The sequence below is a fragment of the Physeter macrocephalus genome, chromosome 14, assembly GCF_002837175.3.
Source record: "Physeter macrocephalus isolate SW-GA chromosome 14, ASM283717v5, whole genome shotgun sequence".
NCBI lineage: Eukaryota > Metazoa > Chordata > Mammalia > Artiodactyla > Physeteridae > Physeter > Physeter macrocephalus.
Genome location: NC_041227.1, coordinates 114302848 through 114322596, shown reverse-complemented (window position 1 = coordinate 114322596; position 19749 = coordinate 114302848). Strand labels below are relative to the sequence as shown.

Here is a 19749-nt window from a genome sequence, read left to right as displayed (position 1 = left end):
ATGTGCATTTATGTAATCAATTTGCCTGTTTTTATTCTATGACATTAGGCAGAGTAAAACTGTTGCCCTTGGCATGCTTGTCTTAGCCTGTGTTTTTAATATACTCACCCTGGTATTAAATACAGAAAAGGTATGCAGTTTGTGCAAGTGGCAGTTTTAAATACCTTAGGCAAGTATTAGGAGAGAACCCAGGTTCTGGGTTTCAACAGCAAGCTATATAGTACTTTGAATATTTTCTGTTATATAAGCATCTTGAAAAATCATTTGTGTCCTTTGTATAGAGTTAATAAGTATTTCTCAATGGCGATGTCTACTGAAAAACTGAATAGCCTTTCCAGGGTTAATTGGAGAAGTTGTTTGAATGAGGACAAAATTCTGATCCTGTAAGTATTTGAATAACTTGTTAAATCTTTCCTGCCTTTTAAGCTTTTATGATTTACTGACCAAAAGAGGGCAGCCTAATTTGTCTGTGAAATTGTGCCTTTCTTTAATAATAGCTAACACATTGAGGGCCTAACAGAACTATGGTATTTGAGAAGTTAGGGTCAGTACTCTGGTTTTGTTTTGTTGTCTATGAATGCTTTGGTCTCTGCTCTTATTCTGGTCTTGCTTTCTAATCACTTTTATTTCATTTTAAACTAAAATATTTGCTTCAGGTATCACTGTGTTCTACTAATATTTACAGATCCCTATGGCCTCTAAACCCAAGCTGCATCTATAGTTTCATTTCTGTCAGCACCATGAAAAGGAGTTAGCCAAGCTTCTGGACACGTCTCAGATAAAATTCTAATTTTATTCACACACTGGTATTCTAGTCCTAGATCCTGGAATTCGAGGACAGGGATTTCTTTAAAAATGAAACTCCTGCCCACCGGGTATGTGGCACAAGTTCTTGTTTTCTGCTCAGTAAAGTTTTCCATCTGGAAAGCATTTGCCTCACAAACAGCCACAGCTAACAAACTAAAAGCAGTTTAGAAACATGAGTTAGCAGGACTACAAACTGAATATACTACACATGCCTTCACCTGCCTTTTGATGACTGGTACGTAGTTGCTAATGCTCAGCAAGGATACTTACTTCTTTGCAGATCCGATTTATTTGCTCATCATTCCCTAAAAAGCTGACAACTTTGGACTTCTGTTCCCTGGTTATCTGAGTCTGAGACATCCATTCTTATTGCCCATATAGGGTTCAACATCTTACACTGGGTCCAGACCTACCTTTGAGTGTCTGAGTAAAAATAGAAACAAAATGCTTTGGGAACCACAAGAAAAAGAGAAATAATATTTAGCTAAGTTGGGTAAGCATCATGGAAGAAGTAGCATTTGAGCTAGCTCTTGAAGGAGGGGTAGGATTTTGACTACTAGTCTTGGACAGGAGCACACTTCTTAATAATGAGCAAATCCATGCATGGAGGAAATGTGCAGGATATGTTCAGGTTGTACTTTTCTGTTTTGACAGGAGAATAGGTTTTGTGAGGGAAGTAGGAGTATGGAATGGTTGGATCTAAAGGGTGTTAGATATACATTGTGGAGTTTGGCCTTTCTTTTAAGGAAGGAGGAGGAGAGTTTGTAGAAAATTTTTTAGCAGTTACCTGCCACTTTCCTATTCAGTGTACTCCCACCCAAACTGGTTTACACACTGTCTACCTCCGTTGCTTTTGTTAACAATAGTTCCTTGGGCTAAATCGCCTCCCTCCAGTCCAGTTTTTCAAATGCTATTGGAACCTTGCCTCAATCCCAGCCTTTTGAAACCTTTCTAATCACCCTAGCCATTTATTCTTCCAAGCCCCGGTAGTGCCTTGGTGGCTACTTCTTCTTGCTTACATTTCTTTTGCTAATTACTACATACGCCTGTCATTTCTTCTATTGAAATGAACTTCAATTGCATTTGTACCTTTTTGGTATGTTTTTAATCATACTGTCCTGGCTCTGTGTCTTACGCTTGAGGGGGGGACTTGGGGAATTTTTCTTTGCTTCGGTAAGTCTTAGTTTCCTCGTTTGTGAAATGGGCTTAATAGAGATGTCGTGAGCAATGAATTAAGTGCCTTTCTATGCATTAAGTGTTAAGTATTCAATAAAAGTTATTATGTTATTACTAGTCCTTATGGGATTTTCAAAAGCCTGTACTTCCTGTGAGTCTGCATATGCTGCTAGCCTGGCCAAAGAGTTCCATTTGCCTGGGTCTGAGGGGGTTCCACATCCTGTGATGTGGAACTTTCAGAAGCTTTCAGTGCTTTAGCTGGGATGAATTCGTCACCCTTTATTCCACCCAGGCTCTTAGTAAATCCTTATTGATTTGATTTGGTTTTTTTAATAGATGGTATTAAAAGCTAGTAGAGCTGTAGTTATAAACTTTTATGGCCATTAACTGACTAGGTGTTAAACCGAAGCTAGAGGCAAAAGATGGGTAAGGAAAACAAGGAATGGAAAAAGGAGCTAGATGAAGGAATGAAGTGGGGAGTGAAATGCATGGTAATTATCATCTGGTCCTTGTCTGCTGCTCCCTCAATATAGGTCTTTCTACCTGGCCACACTTCTGTTCTTCAGATATAGCAAGGTCTTCTCACCCTAGGACTTTGAACCCACTATTCTTTAAATTTGGTATGTTTTTCTGATTTTTGCCGAGTTGTCTCCTTGTCATTTGGGTCTCTGTTTAAATGTTACTTAATCTGAAGATATTTTCTTTATAGCATTTATCACTAATGTTTTCTTGCTTCTTGTCTGTGCCCTACTCTGCACACGCATGTATGCATGCATACACTCCCACTCATGCTGACTCATTTGTCCACATTAGAATATAAACTCTCAGAGACCAGGGATTTTGTCTGTCTTGTTCACCCTATTTCTCTAGTGGCTCACACATAATAGGCACCCAATAGATAACTGTTAAATGAATGAATACTGTAGGAGCATGTTCACAGGAAGAATTAACCTAAACCTAGTCTGGGGCTTCAGGGAAGCTTCTGATGATGACATTTTATTAGCTAAGGGAATTGATCAAGTGAAGAATGGAGCAAAGGGCAAGGTAATTGTGATTGATAGGGTTAGGTGCAGTGGTCTTCGGCTCAAATGCCCACAGATAATGGTATGATGCATTTTTACATCAGTGGCTAGTATTGAGAATGAATTGGGTTGGGAGTTATCCAGGCAAGAGATGATGGTTGCTTGGAATAGGATGGTAGTAGTGGGACTAGACAAATGTATAAATTAAAAGATATTTAAGATATAAAATCAACAGGATTTAGTAAGAGACTGGATATGGAGCTTGAGTGGAGAGAAATCAAGAATGTCATAATTTTGTCTAGGACTCAGTAAAAGCTATATGAATTCTTAGAAAGACCATTCATTTAATTGGGTGATTGGCCTTTTTAAAAAGTATATCTGGGCTTCCCTGGTGGCGCAGTGATTGAGGGTCCGCCTGCCAATGCAGGGGACCCGGGTTCGTGCCCCGGTCCGGGAAGATCCCACAGGCCGCGGAGCGGCTGGGCCCGTGAGCCATGGCCGCTGAGCCTGCACGTCCGGAGCCTGTGCTCCGCAACGGGAGAGGCCACAGCAGTGAGAGGCCCGCGTACCGCAAAAAAAAAAAAAAAAAAAAAAAGTATATCTGTAAAATCAGAGCCTGAAATCACAACCTCTGAAGTTTGTTATAGAACTTTACTGTATGAATCATTAAAACTGACTTTTGGTATTTATGTAGTTCTTCAGACATCTTAACATTCCTTTTGCAAATAATTCTGTTGAAACTTTCCATTGTTTGTATCCAGAATTTACTTCCTTTTTCTCACCTATCTTATCTGTCTTCATAGGAGCATAGATTCCTTTTGCCATTTACTGCAAGGGCTTTCTTACTTTGTTTTGCTGCCTGGGTGAGATAAAAGGAAGAATATAAGAAATTCCTACACTTTAGGTATATGAAATGTGATTTCTCCGTTTCTGGCAGCTCTTCTATCTCAGTCTTCCAGAAATGAGATCTTGGTTTCTGTTTTATAATTATTGGTCATTCATACCAGTCACACCTGGGTCCTTCTTGAGTGTGTTCTGGAGCTGCTCTGCTGTTTTGAAAAACCTAGCCAGGGGACTTCCCTGGTGGCACAGTGGTTAAGAATCCGCTTGCCAATGCAGGAGACACGGGTTCGATCCCTGGTCCGGGAAGATCCCACATGCCACAGAACAACTAAGCCTGTGCTCCACAACTACTGAGCCTGCACTCTAGAGCCGCGCGCTCTAGGGCCCACATGCCGCAACTACTGAAGCCTGTGCGCCTAGAGCCCGTGCCCCACAACAAGAGAAGCCACCGCAATGAGAAGCCCACGCACCGCAGGGAAGAGTAGCCCCTGCTCACCACAACTAGAGAAAGTCTGTGCGCAGCAACGGAGACCCAACACAGCCAAAATAAATTTTAAAAAGAAAGAAAGAAAAACCTAGCCATGAATTTCAGCCATATACATAGAACAAAAATGGTATTTTCTCACTGAGTTCCTAATGCACTGGATTTCAGAGAGTTATCCTTACGCTTAAAGCAGTAAATAATGAAGTAGGACATATATGCAAATATGTAAATAGATAATGAATGCCAGAAGGTCATAAAAGCTCACCTCAAAGGAATTCCATGAGAGTTGTTACACCTATTTTACAGATGAGAAAACTGAGTTATGCAGTAAATATATATAACTACCTATAAGCATAAAGTTTTGAGAGGTCAAGGACAGCAAAGATATCATGCTTCTGGTGCTCATACTAGCTTTCTTCTGGTGAAAGGAACTGTGAGGACCCTTCAGGCAGTGCTCTTCCAGTTTCATTGCTAGTACAAAAAAGGTCTAGAGTGAATGATGTTGAATGTGATGTAGAGGTTTCGTTTTCAGGAACATCAGTTATTACTTACTGTTCAGCCTTATTCCAAATTTTTATGGAGAAAGTAAAACGTTCACCTGCCTTTTAGCTAACTATGAGAGTTGATTTATGTCTGCAGTAATGTGTGTAATTTCACCTGAGGAATGTAGTTTCTGCCAATCCTCTTACAGCAATGGCTTATATCCAAGGAGTACATCAGATTGCCTAAGGAGCTTTTAAAGATGCAGGTGCCATGGTCAAAGCAACAGTGTTTGCAATAATAAAAAATTGGAAACAACCCAAATTTTCATCATTAGGTGGATGGTTAGAGTATGGTGTGTCCATACAAGATGGCATACTATGCAGCTTAATAATGGAGACCTTTATGGAACAATGTCAGAGATGCATTACATTATATTAAAAGGCAAATTATAGAACTATAATATCTATTTTCACATATGTACATCTGGGTCAGTTTACATATAGAAGAACAGCTTTGACAGGTTTTGAGCCAGGGAACTTTGATTCCCTAATTGAATGTGAATACATGTAGTATATTACAATTAGAAAAACAAAATATTTTTTAAAATAATGCACATACATACACTCTGACTCACTGGATCTGGGCATCTATATTTATAAACTCCATAGGTGATTCTTATTCTCATGTAGGTGAAAGTTCTCTACTCAAGGTCTGCTTTCCTGTGAATTCTTTCTTAGTACAGATGGTCATCTCACCAGACCAGCATTCTAAATGTTTCACCTTAGTGTTTACCTAAAAAGGCCTACTGGTTTGTTTCAGAGGGCTGTAGCTGTTACCTTGTCCTCACATCTGGAATTTGACCTTTTAAGCTGGCAAGAAATCAGTATGGAAGTTCTGGGGTAGCCCTTTATAATTCATGTATGTGATGGCAAGCAGGAGCTATGCTCACATTGTCTTCTCAGATCCTTCTCATATCCTTTCACTAGGACCAACCACAGGCATACCTTGTTTTATCACACTTCACTTTATTTGAAGATACTGCATTTTTTACAAATTGAAGGTTTGTGGCAACCCTGTGTCGAGTAAGCCTGTCAGTGCCATTTTTCCAACAACATCTGCTCACTTTATGTCTCTGTGTCACGCTTTGGTAATTCTTGCAATACTTCAGACTTTTTCATTACTATTATATTTGTTATAGTGATCTGTGATCAGTGATCTTTGATATTACTATTGTAATTGTTCTTGGGTGCCACAAACCATGCCCATGTAAGATGGCGAAACTTAATCTGCCAGCTGTTCCCCAGTTTCTCTCCCTTTCCTCAGGCCTCCCTATTCCTTGAGATACAACGAATATTGAAATTAGGCCATTTAATAACACTGCAATGGTCTCTAAGTGTTCAAGTGAAAGGAGAAGTTGTGTCTCTCACTTTAATCAGAATCTAGAAACGATTAAGTTTAGTGAGGACGGCATGTTGAAAACTGAGATAGGCCAAAAGGTAGGCGCTGCTTAGCCAAGTTATGAATGCAAAGGAAAAGTTTTTAAAGGAAATTAAAAGTGCTACTCCGGTGAACACATAAATGATTAGAAAACAAAACAGCCTTCTTGCTCATATGTAGAAAGTTTTAATGGCCTGGATAGAAGATTAAACCGGTCACAACGTTCCCTTAAGGCAAAGTCTAATCCAGAGAAGGCCCTAACTCTCTTCAGTTCTATGAAAGCCTAAAGAGATAAGGTAGCTGCAGAAAAGTTTGAAGCCAGCAGAGATTGGTTCATAAGATTTAAGGAAGGAAGCCATCTCCATAACATAAAAGTGTAAAGTGAAGCAACAAGTGCTGATGTAGAAGCTACAGCAAGTTATCCAGAAGATCTAGCTAAAATAATTAATGAAGTTGGCTACAGTAAACGACAGATTTTTAGTGTAGACGAAACAGCTTTCTATTGGAAGAAGATGCCATCTAGGACTTTTGTCATAGCTAGAGAGAAGTCAGTGCCTGGCTTCAAGGGACAGGCTGACTCTCTTGTTAGGGGCTAATGCAGCTGGTGACTTTAGGTTGAAGCCAGTACTCATTTACCATTCCAGGAATCTTAGGGCCCTTAAAATCTACTAAATGTACTCTGACTGTATAATGTAAATGGAACAACAAAGCCTGGATGACAGCACATCTGTTTACAACATAATTACAGCATGGTCTCCAAGCTCCTTTTTTGGTCTTAGCAACGTGTGGTCCTTTTTTTCCAGACTGTTCTGTTTTCCAGTTTCAGACAAAAACTCTCTTCAGCTTTTTCTATTGCCCAATGCATCTCCTTAACAATAACTTTATCATTTTAAATCTTAACTTATTTCACATGGAAAAACTAATACTTGGTGTGAAAAGGGCTGCTGCACACAATAAAGTTATATTATTTTATGCCCACTGTTGGGACCTACTGCTTAGAAAAAAAGATTCCTTTCAAAATATTACTGCTCATTGACAACATTTGGTCACCAAGAGCTCTGATGGAGATGTACAGGGTTAATGTTGTTTTCATGCCTGCAAACACAGCATCATTCTGCAGCCCGTGGATCAAGGAGTCATTTTGACTTTCAAGTCTTATTACTTAAGAAATACATTTTGTAAGGCTGTAGCCGCCATAGATAGTGATTCCTCTGATGGATCTGGGCAAAGTAAATTGAAAATCTTCTGGAAAGGATTCACCATTCTAGATGCCATAAGAACATTCGTGATTCATTGGAAGAGGTCAAAATATCAACACTAACAGGAGTTTGGAAGAAGTTAATTTCCCAGCCCTCATGTATGACTTTGAGGGGTTCAAGACTTCAGTGAAGGAAATAGACGTGGTGGAAATAGCAAGAGAACTAGAATTAGAAGCGCAGTCTGAAGAGTGACTGAATTGCTGCAATCTCATAATAAAACTTCAACAGGTGAGTTGCTTCTTATGGTTGAGCCAAAAAAGTGGTTTCTTGAGACAGTCTACTCTTGGAGATGCTGTGAAGGCTGTTGGAATGACAACAAAGGATTTAGAATATTATACAAACTCATTTGATAAAGCAGCAGCAGAGTTTGAGAGCAAATTGAAGGTTTGGGTCAACCCTGCATAGAGCAAGTCTATTGGCACCATTTTTCCAACAGCATTTGCTTACTTTGTATCTTTGTGTCCCATTTTGGTAATTCTCGAAATATTTCAAACTTTTTCATTACTATATACGTTATGGTGATCTGTGATCAGTGATCTTTGGTGTTACTATCGTAATTGTTTTGGGGCACCACGAACCGCTCGCATATAAGATGGTAAACTTAGTCGGTTGTTGAAATGACAACAAAGAATTTAGACTAGGACATAAACTCAGTTGATAAAGCAGTGGCAGAGTTTGAGAGGACTGACTCCAATTTTGAAAGAAGTTCTGTGGGTAAAAGGTTATCAAACAGCATGAATGCTACAGAGAAATCAGTTCATGAAAGGAAGAGTCAGTGTGGAGAACTTCATTGTCTTATTTTAGTGAACTGTCACAGCCACCCCATCTTTCAGAATGCACCACCCTAATCATTCTGCAGCCATCAACATCAGGGCAAGACCCTTCCTTCATTAGCAAAAAGGTTATGACTTGCTGAAAGTTCAGATGTTGGTTAGCATTTTTCACAGTATTCTTTAAGGTATGTATATTGGTTTTTTAGACATAATGCTATTATTGCTTAGTAGACTACAATATAGTGTAAACTTTTATATGCACTGGGAAACCAGAAAATTTGTGAGACTCGTTTTATTGCAGGGGTCTGGAGGTATGCCTGTATTCAAAAACAGAATGCCTAATCCTGTGTCTGATACTTCACTGCCTCTGCCTGCAAGTAGCATTGTTCCTCCTTTCCATTTTCTAGCTCCTTAACTGTAGGAGTGGAGGGGGTATCCAGGAGAATTGCAACTGTGCTCTTTTTTTCTCTTAAAAGAACTATGAGTTCATGACTCTTGCTTCAGATTTACACTATTCCTGGATTTATTGGGACACTATAGAAGAATTTGGGGTTCTTAAAATTGGCATTTTCTCAGTAATTCTCTGTAGCCTACTTGCTAGGCTACAAAAATTCAAAACTTCTGCACCATCTAGCACTTGTCAATTTAAAAGACTGAGAAGACTGCTGGGGCCCTAAAAACCAAAGCTTTGTCACTGCCTGCTGATTTAATTAACAGTGTATACCGTCCATATTCCAGTAACCAATGAAAAATCATTGGTTTTTAAACACCTATACATATTCCAAGGTCTTTTTTTGAAAGAAAATCATTATCTGCACTTCCTTATTTACTGATGACAAATTGTAGAGAGGACTAAAGTCAGACCTTTCAGTCCTTTCCTCGTACAGGCTGGAGGGAAATTTCCCCTGTAAGTGTGTAGCTAGCTCCTAGTTCTGTGTGTGCAACAGGGCCATTAGCCCAGCCCTGCTGGGAAATGTCCATACTGAAGTGCTGTATTTTTTGTTAATTGTGTGACCTTAGAAGATTTATTTCATGTAAATCTATTGTGTTATCTCTGAGGTGTCAATAACATGTGAATGGCTTATTTTATAGGATTGTTTCAAAGATCAAATGAGATAACATGGTAGCACTTTGTAAACTGTAAAGTGCAATACAAATGTAACATATTATTTTTCTAGGCATCTTAAAATGTGGCCGACCCGGTAAATATTTAGGTAAAAATTGTAGCAGCTTAATTAGGTTAAGGTTTTTTGGTCTGAAACATCGTGATGAGCCTTAAGAAGACTTTTTAATTATTATTTATTTTTTTATTTTTGGCTGCGTCAGGTCTTCGTTGCTGTGTGCAGGCTTCCTCTAGTTGCAGTGAGTGGGGCTACTCTTTGTTGCGGTGCGCAGGCTTCTCATTGCGGTGGCTTCTCTTGTTGCGGAGCACGGGCTCTAGGCATGTGGGCTTCAGTAGTTGTGGCACACAGGCTTAGCTGCTCCGCGGCATGTGGGATCTTCCCAGACCAGGGCTCAAACCGGTATCCCTTGCATTGGCAGGCGGATTCTCAACCACTGTGCCACCAGGGAAGCCCTCTTAAGAAGACTTGTCCAAGGATTCTTTTTTAATCTTTTTATTTATTTATTTAGGCTGCGCTGGGTCTTCGTTGTGGTGCAAGGGCTTCTCTAGTTGTGGCACGTGGGTTCTGTAGTTGCAGCTCACGGGATTCATTGCGGTATGTGGGATCTTAGTTCCCCGACCAGGTATCAAACCCAGGCCCCCTGCATAGGGAGCGCAGAGTCTTAACCACTGGACCACCAGGGAAGTCCCTAAGATTTCTGAGTTAATTTAGAACTGTTCGCCCTTGTATACATCTTGTGATGTTCTAGTATATATCTTGACCCTTTGTTCAATGATTATGGCACTTTTTATGCCATAATTTGGTTGCCAGGATATTTAGGGAGAGTGACAAATAGCATTGACTAAAGGCATTTTCCATTGTGCTACTATGCTGATCTGAGTTACTTTGAATATCCTTGCCAAGCAATTCCAGTTGAAAGCCCTCCTTCCAGATGTCACTGCTGGTATTTGGAGATTGCCATATTCAGGGAGAGGTGGTCTCTCTTGAAATAATCAATTTGGAAACTATATGCAAATAATTGGCCTGTCATAATATTTAAGGGAGCTCTTGGCTTGTCTGAAGGTGCTATCAATAGATTCTGTAGGAAGAGTGGGTTGTGTATTTAATCCACTTCTCTACTGATTTTGACAAATGGTTTATTCAGGACCCCAGAGAAGTACCTATAAATAAGGAAAAAACTCACACTGGGAAGCCTGGCTGAGAGTCTCCAATATAAAGAGAATCCAATCCCTGGAGATAAATGCTGGGATGAGCCAGTTAAGAAAACTCAAGAGAGAAATGGAAGTGTGTTTTCTACATTCTTCACTTCTCATTTGAGTTGCTCTTAGGACAATGAATTTAAGTGAGTAAAGATGAAAATCAAGCAGTCTCACTCTAGATTTCCCTATTTGGGGGTTTTCTTTACCTAACCTAAAGGATTATATTCTTATGCTATGACTTTTTCTCCTTGAGGCCATGCTAATGATAAAGGGAGGGGAGGCCTGCAGTAGCTAGGATGAGCTAGAAGCTGTCCCTACCTTTTTGTTTTGTAGTAACAGGATCAGATGGGCAGGATTCAGTGATATTTCTTTTTGTAAGACAAATGTAGCTATTAATGTAGATAACACAGAGCCTTCAATATCTCTGAATTCTGAAGCCAAAGTGATAGACTGCCTTTCCTTTCCTTTCTTAAATTTAATTACTTGGGAGAGGGGTTATTAGGGGACAGTTACTGGTTTGGGGTTGTCTGTAACCCATTGTTTTCTTTCTGTCTGTTGAGAAAGGGAGTAGCTTCCAATTTCTGAGTCCAGACTAATGTAGGGAGTTGTGGTATGCTTTGTTATTGAAAGGTGATTGTCAATTTATTTTTCTTTGCACATTAACTGATGCGTGAATCTTGCCACCCCTTCAGCTGACAGTGAAAGGAAGCAAGCAATGAGTAGCACTTGTTCTTCAGAGCAAACATTACTGCGTTTATCCAAAAGAAAAATTAGATTTTTTTCCTTTCCTTATAAAATAACACTTGTCATGGCAATCAGAATTCTGAAAACCTGAAAGTATCTCCCTCCAGGAAGAAGCAACAGGCTCTGAATCAGAGGCACAATGAAGCTAGCCAATAATTAGCAGGTGACATTCAATACACTGATTAGTCTGTTCAGTAACAAGAAAAGGAAAACTCATGGCACTAAAAGATGGGTTGGGGAGGGAAGGAAAGCAGAATCTTTGGTATGTAAATGGAGAAGAACAGTCTTAGCGCAGATGTGTGTTTTGAACTGTGTGGACAGGGGCATTGGGTGTTGCCTTAGGCCACACTGAAAGCATCTCAGAAAACTGTGTGTGCGGCCGTGTGTGTCTCTGTGTGTGTGTGTCTCTGTGTGTGTGTGTGTGTGTGTGTGTGCGCCACTCAGCAAAAGTTCAGAATACCTTTAGTGGAAGAGGTATCTATATTTTTTTCTTACCAGACATTAGGTTTCAGGAAGACAGGGACCATTACTCTCTTGAATCTCCAGTCTCCAGCAATGTCCAGAATTTTCTAGTAGCCAAACAAATGTTTGTTGTTTCAGTAAGTCAGCATTGCTCATATATGCAGATATGAGAATATCTCAGAGTATAAACCTAAATAAGCATCTGTAGATACTATAACTGATATTGATGAGCCTGACTTTTATTAAAGGTTTGTTATATTCCATATAGTCTATAGATGAACTCTTTCTAAAATACGTTCTGTCTACACGTGCCAATTTAAAACTATTTAGAAGAGACTACTTTCACTGACTCCTTTTCCCAAGGATGCTAGGAATAACCAGTTTAAACCCCAATTAGCATTGCCTTAAATTCAAACATGAAACATGGTAGTAACTACTTTCTTCTCTTCGATCACCTGCCATACTCTTGATTCTTTGTATTTCCTCTGGGCAGCTGATCTATCAATTTGTAGATTGCAGCCAGTTTTGTAGATCAGTATTGTTGTATAGATATCTTACGCCGCCACCTTCTCTTGATTCTTTGTATTTCCTTCTGGGCAGCTGATCTATCTATCAATTTGTAGATTGCAGCCAGTTTTGTAGATCAATTTTTTGTTGTATAGATATCTTATGGCGCCACCTACTGACACATTTGTAATCATAAGGCTTTATGCTTACCAACAGTCAAGAGTTGTATGAAGGACTAAAGAAAATAGATTTATAGGGGACTGGAATTTTAGCACTGGAAAAACCCTTAGAGGTTACCCAGCTTGATGATGTATTTTACAAAAGAATAAATTCAGGTTCTGTTATCTGTGATACCCACCTTTTTTCCCCCACTTATTTCCAAATTCGTTTAGAGAATTCCATGGTCATTCTGGCATTTTTATGAATCCTTCTCAGCCTTAGAAATAAAAAGTAGAATAAAAAGTTCACAAGAAACTTGAGAATTATAAATTAATGGTGGCATTCAGAAAAGACTACATAACCTTAGGGGACTCAAAAGAGATTGTGTTTAACAGTGTAGAAGAATTGCTTATATTATATATGCATATACAGAAGGGAAAATTAAACTAGATGTTTAATAAATAGGACAAGCCATTTCCCTTAGTAAAAATCCAAGTCCGATACTGTGATGAAATTGAAAAACATTCAGAGAATTAGGAGAAAGTATGGATCAGAGGATTATATGTATATAGGTTTGATGTATAGACCTTATTTTTAGGAGGATTGCTTTTTTTTCAAATAAATGTAATATTTTAGATACCATAAGTAAAGGGGTATTGAGAGCTTTTTTAACTTAGAAAGAATGGGTATAAAAGTTTTAAGTGGATATGCAAGAATAAAGAAGTTTTGCTGTGAGATTAGTTGGGGCTGTTTTAGAAAACTTTCTAGCTGAACATAGAAAACTCTTGGGTATTGAAGATGAATAGGCATAACATTTATTAAAGCAGAATGCACTATTTTTTTTAAGATTTATTTATTACTTATTTATTTTATTATTTTTGGCTGCATTGGGTCTTAGTTGCGGCATGCGGGATCTTCGTTGCAGCACACGGGCTTCTCTCTAGTTCTGACATGCGGGTTTTGTCTCTAGTTGTGGCACTCAGGCTCCAGGGCATGTGGGCTCTGTAGTTTGCGGTACGTAGGCTCTCTAATTGAAGCGCACGAGCTCAGTAGTTGTGGCACATGGGCTTGGTGGCCCCATGGCATGTGGGATCTTAGTCCCCTGACCAGGGATCGAACCCACATCCCCTGCATTGGAACGCGGATTCTTTACCACTGGACCACCAGGGAAGTCCCAAGCGTGCACTATTAAAATCATCTATGATGTCCCTGGTTTTCTTATCCAAATATTCTCCTAAGAAGAGTGTACCCTAATGTCCTTTTTATTTCCTTTATCATTTTAGCAGCGTCACCCTTTATACCAGAAAGCTGGCGGGCACTATGGGGAAAAAACAAAACAAGAAGAAAGTGGAGGAGGTGCTAGAAGAAGAGGAAGAAGAATATGTGGTGGAAAAAGTTCTCGACCGTCGAGTGGTAAAGGGCAAAGTGGAGTACCTCCTAAAGTGGAAGGGGTTCTCAGAGTAAGTTTCTTAGACCCAGGAAAATCCACTCATTTGGTCACCAGCTATTTCTCAGGAGACTGGTAATGTGCATGATCCAGAGTGCTCTGATGGGTACATTGTGACTCAGGCCTGGCCTTCATGGCTTATAGTTTAATTAGGAAAATGACCTACATGTACAAAGTGCTATCATGCAAGACTGATTTCTGATGAGCAGTTTTTTGTGTGGCTTTACACTGATCTAAGTTTGCAAAGAGAGAGTAACTTTCTTTTGAAGGAGGCAAGTTTCTAAGCTTTCATTTTGTACTAAAAAGCCCCCTACCGCCTCCCAAGAAATGTCAACTTTGTCAAGTTCTTGGTCTTGGACAGAATCCAGTTATTTTTTATCATTAACTCCTCTGTTCCAAGGACACCAGCTTTTGTCCTCCTGTGCTTCTCCTTAGTGTGAGTGTGCTGAGTGGAAAGTGTGACTTGTGTGCCTCTGGTTTCAGTGAGGACAACACATGGGAGCCAGAAGAAAACCTGGATTGCCCCGATCTCATTGCTGAGTTCCTGCAGTCACAGAAAACAGCACACGAGACAGATAAATCAGAGGGAGGCAAGCGCAAAGCTGATTCTGATTCGGAAGATAAGGGGGAGGAGAGCAAACCAAAGAAGAAGAAAGAAGAGGTAAGGCTCGAAGTAAGAATTTTTACTAGCCTAGAATTCATGCTGCTGTCAAAGAAGCTGAAAGCCAGATAATTTAAGCACTTTTGTTCTGCTGCTCCTTAGATCTCAGCAGCTGGCTCTCAATCCTTTTGGAATGTTAGATAGGCTAATGCTTTAAAAATGTTTGAGGGCTCAATCTCATGAAGCCACATAATCCACTCGTATTTTATGTGAGGTTCAAGAAGAGTAAGTGCAAGGGAATTCATTCCTGTGAGGAGATGGCTGTCAGTGTTTTAATCATTACAGGTTTTAATCTATTCAATACCGTAAAGTAAGGTACCTTTGAGGGTGAAGAACAGTTGTGAACATTTATTTTGCTTGAGATGTGGGTCCCTTTTTACATATGAGGAAACATCAAGCACTTCAAAACTTGATGGAATAATCACTCAGAAGGATTCTAAAAGCCTTGTGACTTAGAGCCAGAGATTTGGTGAAATATTGGCAAAAGGGTTTGATAACATTGTCAGAGAAACAGGAGTGGCTTCAGTCCGGAGAACAGTCCCATATAGTTAAAATTGTTCCATCTCTCTGGTTTTTACAGTCAGAAAAGCCACGAGGCTTTGCCCGGGGTTTGGAACCGGAGCGGATTATTGGAGCTACAGACTCCAGCGGAGAACTCATGTTCCTGATGAAATGGTGAGTCTGCCAGTGGCTCTGTGTGGTTGTTTTTTTCTTCTCCACATCTGTTCCATGCCAGAGGAAAAGAGCTGGACCTTCAAAATTCCAGTCGCCCAGGTGTGAAATCTTTAAGATGGCATAGTCCTTCGATAGTGACCCTCGGCCTGACTGCCAACCTGGACTCGTGAGTTACAGGTAGGGGCCCTTAGGATTCTCAGATCTTTGCCCATTTTTTTTAGGAGGTGGGAGACAATCTGGAGTACAGAGGGTATGGAGAGGAATCAATCACATTTCACTTATGTAAATAAAGGGGGGAAAAAAGAAATGTGATTGAACCACCCTCCCCTTCCACCACCTCCTTAATAAAGATGGGGCTGGCCCCAGGATCAGAAATTCTGTTAACTTCTCAGGGTTAGGAAAGAATTTCTGTAGCTTTTCCTTTGTCCTTGACTGTTAGATCCTTTCCAGTTTGTGCAGATGCTACAATTGCAGTATCTGCCAGCAGGGGTCAGCAAGGCCCCTTTACTATACTAAGCATAGAGAGAAGCCTGCTTTTTTCCATTATAAGTATAAATACCAGTGGTGGTAGTACTCCATGAAACAGCTTAATGAAAAGTTGTCTTGAGAATCTTAAGAACTGTAATTAACCCAAAATTCTCTATAATTTCTCTATTCTCTGTCCAAAGGAAGGCTTTCTTCCCTTTTTCTTGCTTGTTTGAAGTGCTTGTTCTCCCCCGCAAAGTGGAGCTCATTGTCCTTAAAATATAAATTAGGAGTGAATAATTCTAAGTCTGTGCCAAAGAAGGCAGCATTCTAGGGGCTTTGTCCTTTTGTCAGTCTAGAACCTTCTTGGAAACTGATATCTGTACTAATTCCTCTCCTTTAGAAGGTGGCAGGAGAGGCCTAACTTGAACACTGAAAGCCTATGGCACAACCGGATAAACCTCTCTTTTTTTTCCCATGCATTCCCTAGGTGTTTACTGAATCTGACCTTCTTTTAGCTTATTTATTGCTAGCCTGTAGGAGAAAAGTTGATTTTTAAGGTGCTGCATATGGGGGAAAGGAATTAATACCAGGACTTATTCAATCCAACTAGAATACACTTTCTCTGGCTGCACGTGACCAGTCTGAGTAACGGTAGCACCTCCTTATTGCTTGACACTACATTCCTTTGGTTCACTCACTAGTGTGTGTAAAGATTATAGCCGAATGTAACTCTGTAAGTTAAGATAAGATTGGATGTTGATTATTAAACCAAGTTCACTTTAAAGTGATTTTCCTGGAGAATGGAGATACTTGTTCATTTCGCAAAGTAGCTATTTTTCTATGCAATGAAAAGACTGAACTCTTACTTCAAAGGCTGTTGTTGAATTGTCAAAGGGGCAGCCTGCTTCAGGTTCCCATACTGTTATACTCCTTTTCCCTCCCATTCTCTTGTCTGCTGTTCAAAAACATACCTTACTGGCTTACTCTTCCCTGGTTCCGTGGGGCTGTGTGGCTTTGGTGTACCTGTTGCTGAAGTTCTGGAAGTTTGGGGTAGTGTCTCATCAGAGATTCCATCATATATATCTATCTGCTGCCTGCCCTATACTATTGCTTCCATCTAGGATGTTCCCAGTGACCTGAAGATAGAGCTTACCTCTAAGTCCCTTGTAATATGTATATGGTTTTCGATTTCTGAGAACATTTTAAAATTCAGAAAAAATATGGAGAATTATGTAACAGTCCCTTTATTTTCTACCTCCCAGTTTTGAAGCACCATTTCAAAGCACCTGGGAGTTGTGGCCTGTCTGTGTGAGCATGGCACTTGGTAGTGTTAAACAGTATGATTATGAGTAAGCAAGAAAGTGTCCACCTGCATTGGCTCTGGTCAGTGCCAAATTGGTATTAAATCTTATTATCCAACATGGTATTAAATCCTATTTCCAAGCCAAGATCTCTCCATGGGCTTTTAGCAGCTAGGATATGGCTTTGGAAGAGTATGGTAGCCTCTCTTTTGTATGTGTGTGTGCGGCCTTTCCCAGGGGTTCAGAGTTAGCTTTTGACAAAGATATCCAGGGGGCTTCCCTGGTGGCGCAGCGGTTGCGCGTCCGCCTGCCGATGCAGGGGAACCGGGTTCGCGCCCCGGTCTGGGAGGATTCCACATGCCGCGGAGCGGCTGGGCCCGTGAGCCATGGCCGCTGGGCCTGCGCGTCCGGAGCCTGTGCTCCGCAACGGGAGAGGCCACGGCAGAGGGAGGCCCGCATACCACAAAAAAAAAAAAAAAAAAAAAAGATATCTAGAGATTTTCAATGGGAGAAGATCTCCGAGGATATTACTTGGCTAAAAGCTGCTAGTAGGGCTTCCCTGGTGGCGCAGTGGTTGAGAATCCGCCTGCCGATGCAGGGCAGTGAGAGGCCCGCGTACCGCAAAAAAAAAAAAAAAAAAAAAAAGCTGCTAGTAAATGATGCTTAACACCATATAATCATCCTTCCCTGACCTGCTCTTCTGGAATTAATATTTTATTTATTTTTTATAAATTTTTTTAAAAATTTATGTTTGGCCGCGTTGGGTCTTCGTTGCTGTGTGCGGGCTTTCTCTAGTTGCGGTGAGCAGGGGCTACTCTTTGTTGCGGTGTGTGGGCTTCTCATTGTGGTGGCTTCTCTTGTTGCAGAGCACAGGCTCTAGGCGCGTGGGCTTCAGTATTTCTGGCACACGGGCTCAGTAGTTGTGGTGCACAGGCTTAGTTGCTCCACAGCGTGGGATCTTCCCGGACCAAGGCTCGAACCCATGTCCCCTGCATTGGCAGGCGGATTCTTAACCACAGCGCCACCAGGGAAGCCTGGAATTAATATTTTAAAAGCCCAAGCCCTTGGGTGATCCAAGTTAGGAGACCACTAGCACCTGGTCTCAAAGTCTCTTTGTGCTTTGTTCTGCAGGAAAAACTCTGATGAGGCTGACCTGGTCCCTGCCAAGGAAGCCAATGTCAAGTGCCCACAGGTTGTCATATCCTTCTATGAGGAAAGGCTGACGTGGCATTCCTACCCCTCGGAGGATGATGACAAAAAAGATGACAAGAATTAACTCTCCTGAGTACCAGCCCCTGTCACATCTGACTGTGGGTTTCAAGTGGGGAAGGAAGGAGTTCTACTTGTCTTGACACCGTAGAGGGGGCTTGAGAAGATGTCCTTTGAAGAGCCAGTATAGTTTCTGTGCCCTACAGCAGCCCAAGTGCTTTAAAGCCACTCCATGCTGTATAGTTTGCACACCCATCCCAGTGGAGGGGAAGGAGGGTCAGTGTTTCAAGGCAACCCATTCTGAACTTTGCTGAGAAAAGCAAAGGGCCTTCTATGAAGGACAAAACTTGCAGAATGGGATGTGGGAGAGCAAAAGATACTGTAGATCTTCAAAGAGCATCTCCACAACCCACAGCCTTCTTCCCAATAGTGTTAACTCTGCATTTTTACAGCGTAGCATGTATGTAGTTTTTGGCTATTTCTGGTGTGTTATTTGGGGTGGGAGGGATGGGGTGGGAAAGAAGGGAGATGGGTTAGGATCATTTTTCTTAAAATTTGGGGCCTGTCGGGGGGAAATGGTGAAAGAAAGGAAAGAACAACTAATGATGATTTGGTTCTGTGTCCAGAATATTTCATCCTTTCAAAAAATGTCATTGGCAACCTAAATGAGGACTGTGAGAGACTGTTTAAAAGCTGTGAATGCCTGTGAAGCCAAGGTTTTCCCTGCCTGAGCTTAATGCTGTTCCCAAAAAGCATTAAGCTTTGGTAACTTAACTTCCCAATTAAGAAGTTACCAAAGCTGCCATTTGGGGGATGGAAACTGGTTGAGGAAAAGTCTTATTGGAGTGTATACACAGGCAGATCATTCTGTCTTAGAGGTGCTAATTCTTGAAATCGACAAGAAGACCCTTTCTTTTCTAATTTTGAAGTTATAAATATCAGCTTCTCCATCCAAGCCACTGGCTGAAGTATTTGGGGAAGGGCAGAGGGTGGTATAAGAGATGGGAGAGTAGGCAAAGACAAGGGCCGGTGCTCTTAGGGTAGAAAACTCTTGGAGCCTCTGTTTCTTGAACTTTGAAACCATTGGTGGCAGGGTTCAGTCACTGACAGCACAAGTTCACTGAGTCACTTCAAGAGTTGAATGATTTCTGAAGCCCTGGTCTCAGGAGATTAAATTTTCATACTGGGGCAGTGGTTCACTTTAAAACAAAACAAATTTTTTTAATCCTAAGAATTAACTAAAACCCAAAATGCTGTCTTGAATCATGAGATCCATCAGTTCTTGATGTCATTTAGACCTGCATCTAGAACTCCGTTGTAAAATCTTTTTAGGCATGTGTTAGGTTTCTGTGAAAACTTTTAAATGTTTAACTTCATACCAACACTGTCAGTTTTTGTCTTAATAAAACTATAGATTTATAATCCTTGATTTTTGTCTTGTCTTGCCAGAAACACTCCTTGCCTTTTATTATTTTATAGATTGAGCCTCTTTGGGAACAACTTCCACAC

At 40.6% G+C, this 19749-nt stretch overlaps 1 protein-coding gene and 1 long non-coding RNA gene across 3 annotated transcripts; one reads left to right on the top strand and one right to left on the bottom strand.

Annotated features, from left to right (window-relative positions):
• Window positions 1-266: 266 nt before the first annotated feature.
• On the top strand, window positions 267-19669 carry CBX1 (chromobox 1). The gene is made up of 5 exons (XM_028498903.2): window positions 267-383; window positions 13763-13939; window positions 14410-14587; window positions 15168-15262; window positions 18163-19669. The coding sequence occupies exons 1-5, from the start codon at window positions 301-303 to the stop codon at window positions 18305-18307; spliced, it is 678 nt and encodes a 225-aa protein (XP_028354704.1). The 5' UTR covers window positions 267-300; the 3' UTR covers window positions 18308-19669.
• On the bottom strand, window positions 3694-13794 carry LOC114487648 (uncharacterized). Of its 2 annotated transcripts, none has more exons than XR_003682882.2 (3): window positions 12679-13794; window positions 11847-12492; window positions 3694-7812 (listed from the first exon to the last, which is right to left on the bottom strand). It is a non-coding gene; the product is annotated as an uncharacterized lncRNA (long non-coding RNA). The 2 variants fall into 2 exon arrangements; XR_003682883.2 differs by having other exon boundaries at window positions 3696-7812; window positions 11847-11920; window positions 12269-13794.
• Window positions 19670-19749: the final 80 nt, after the last annotated feature.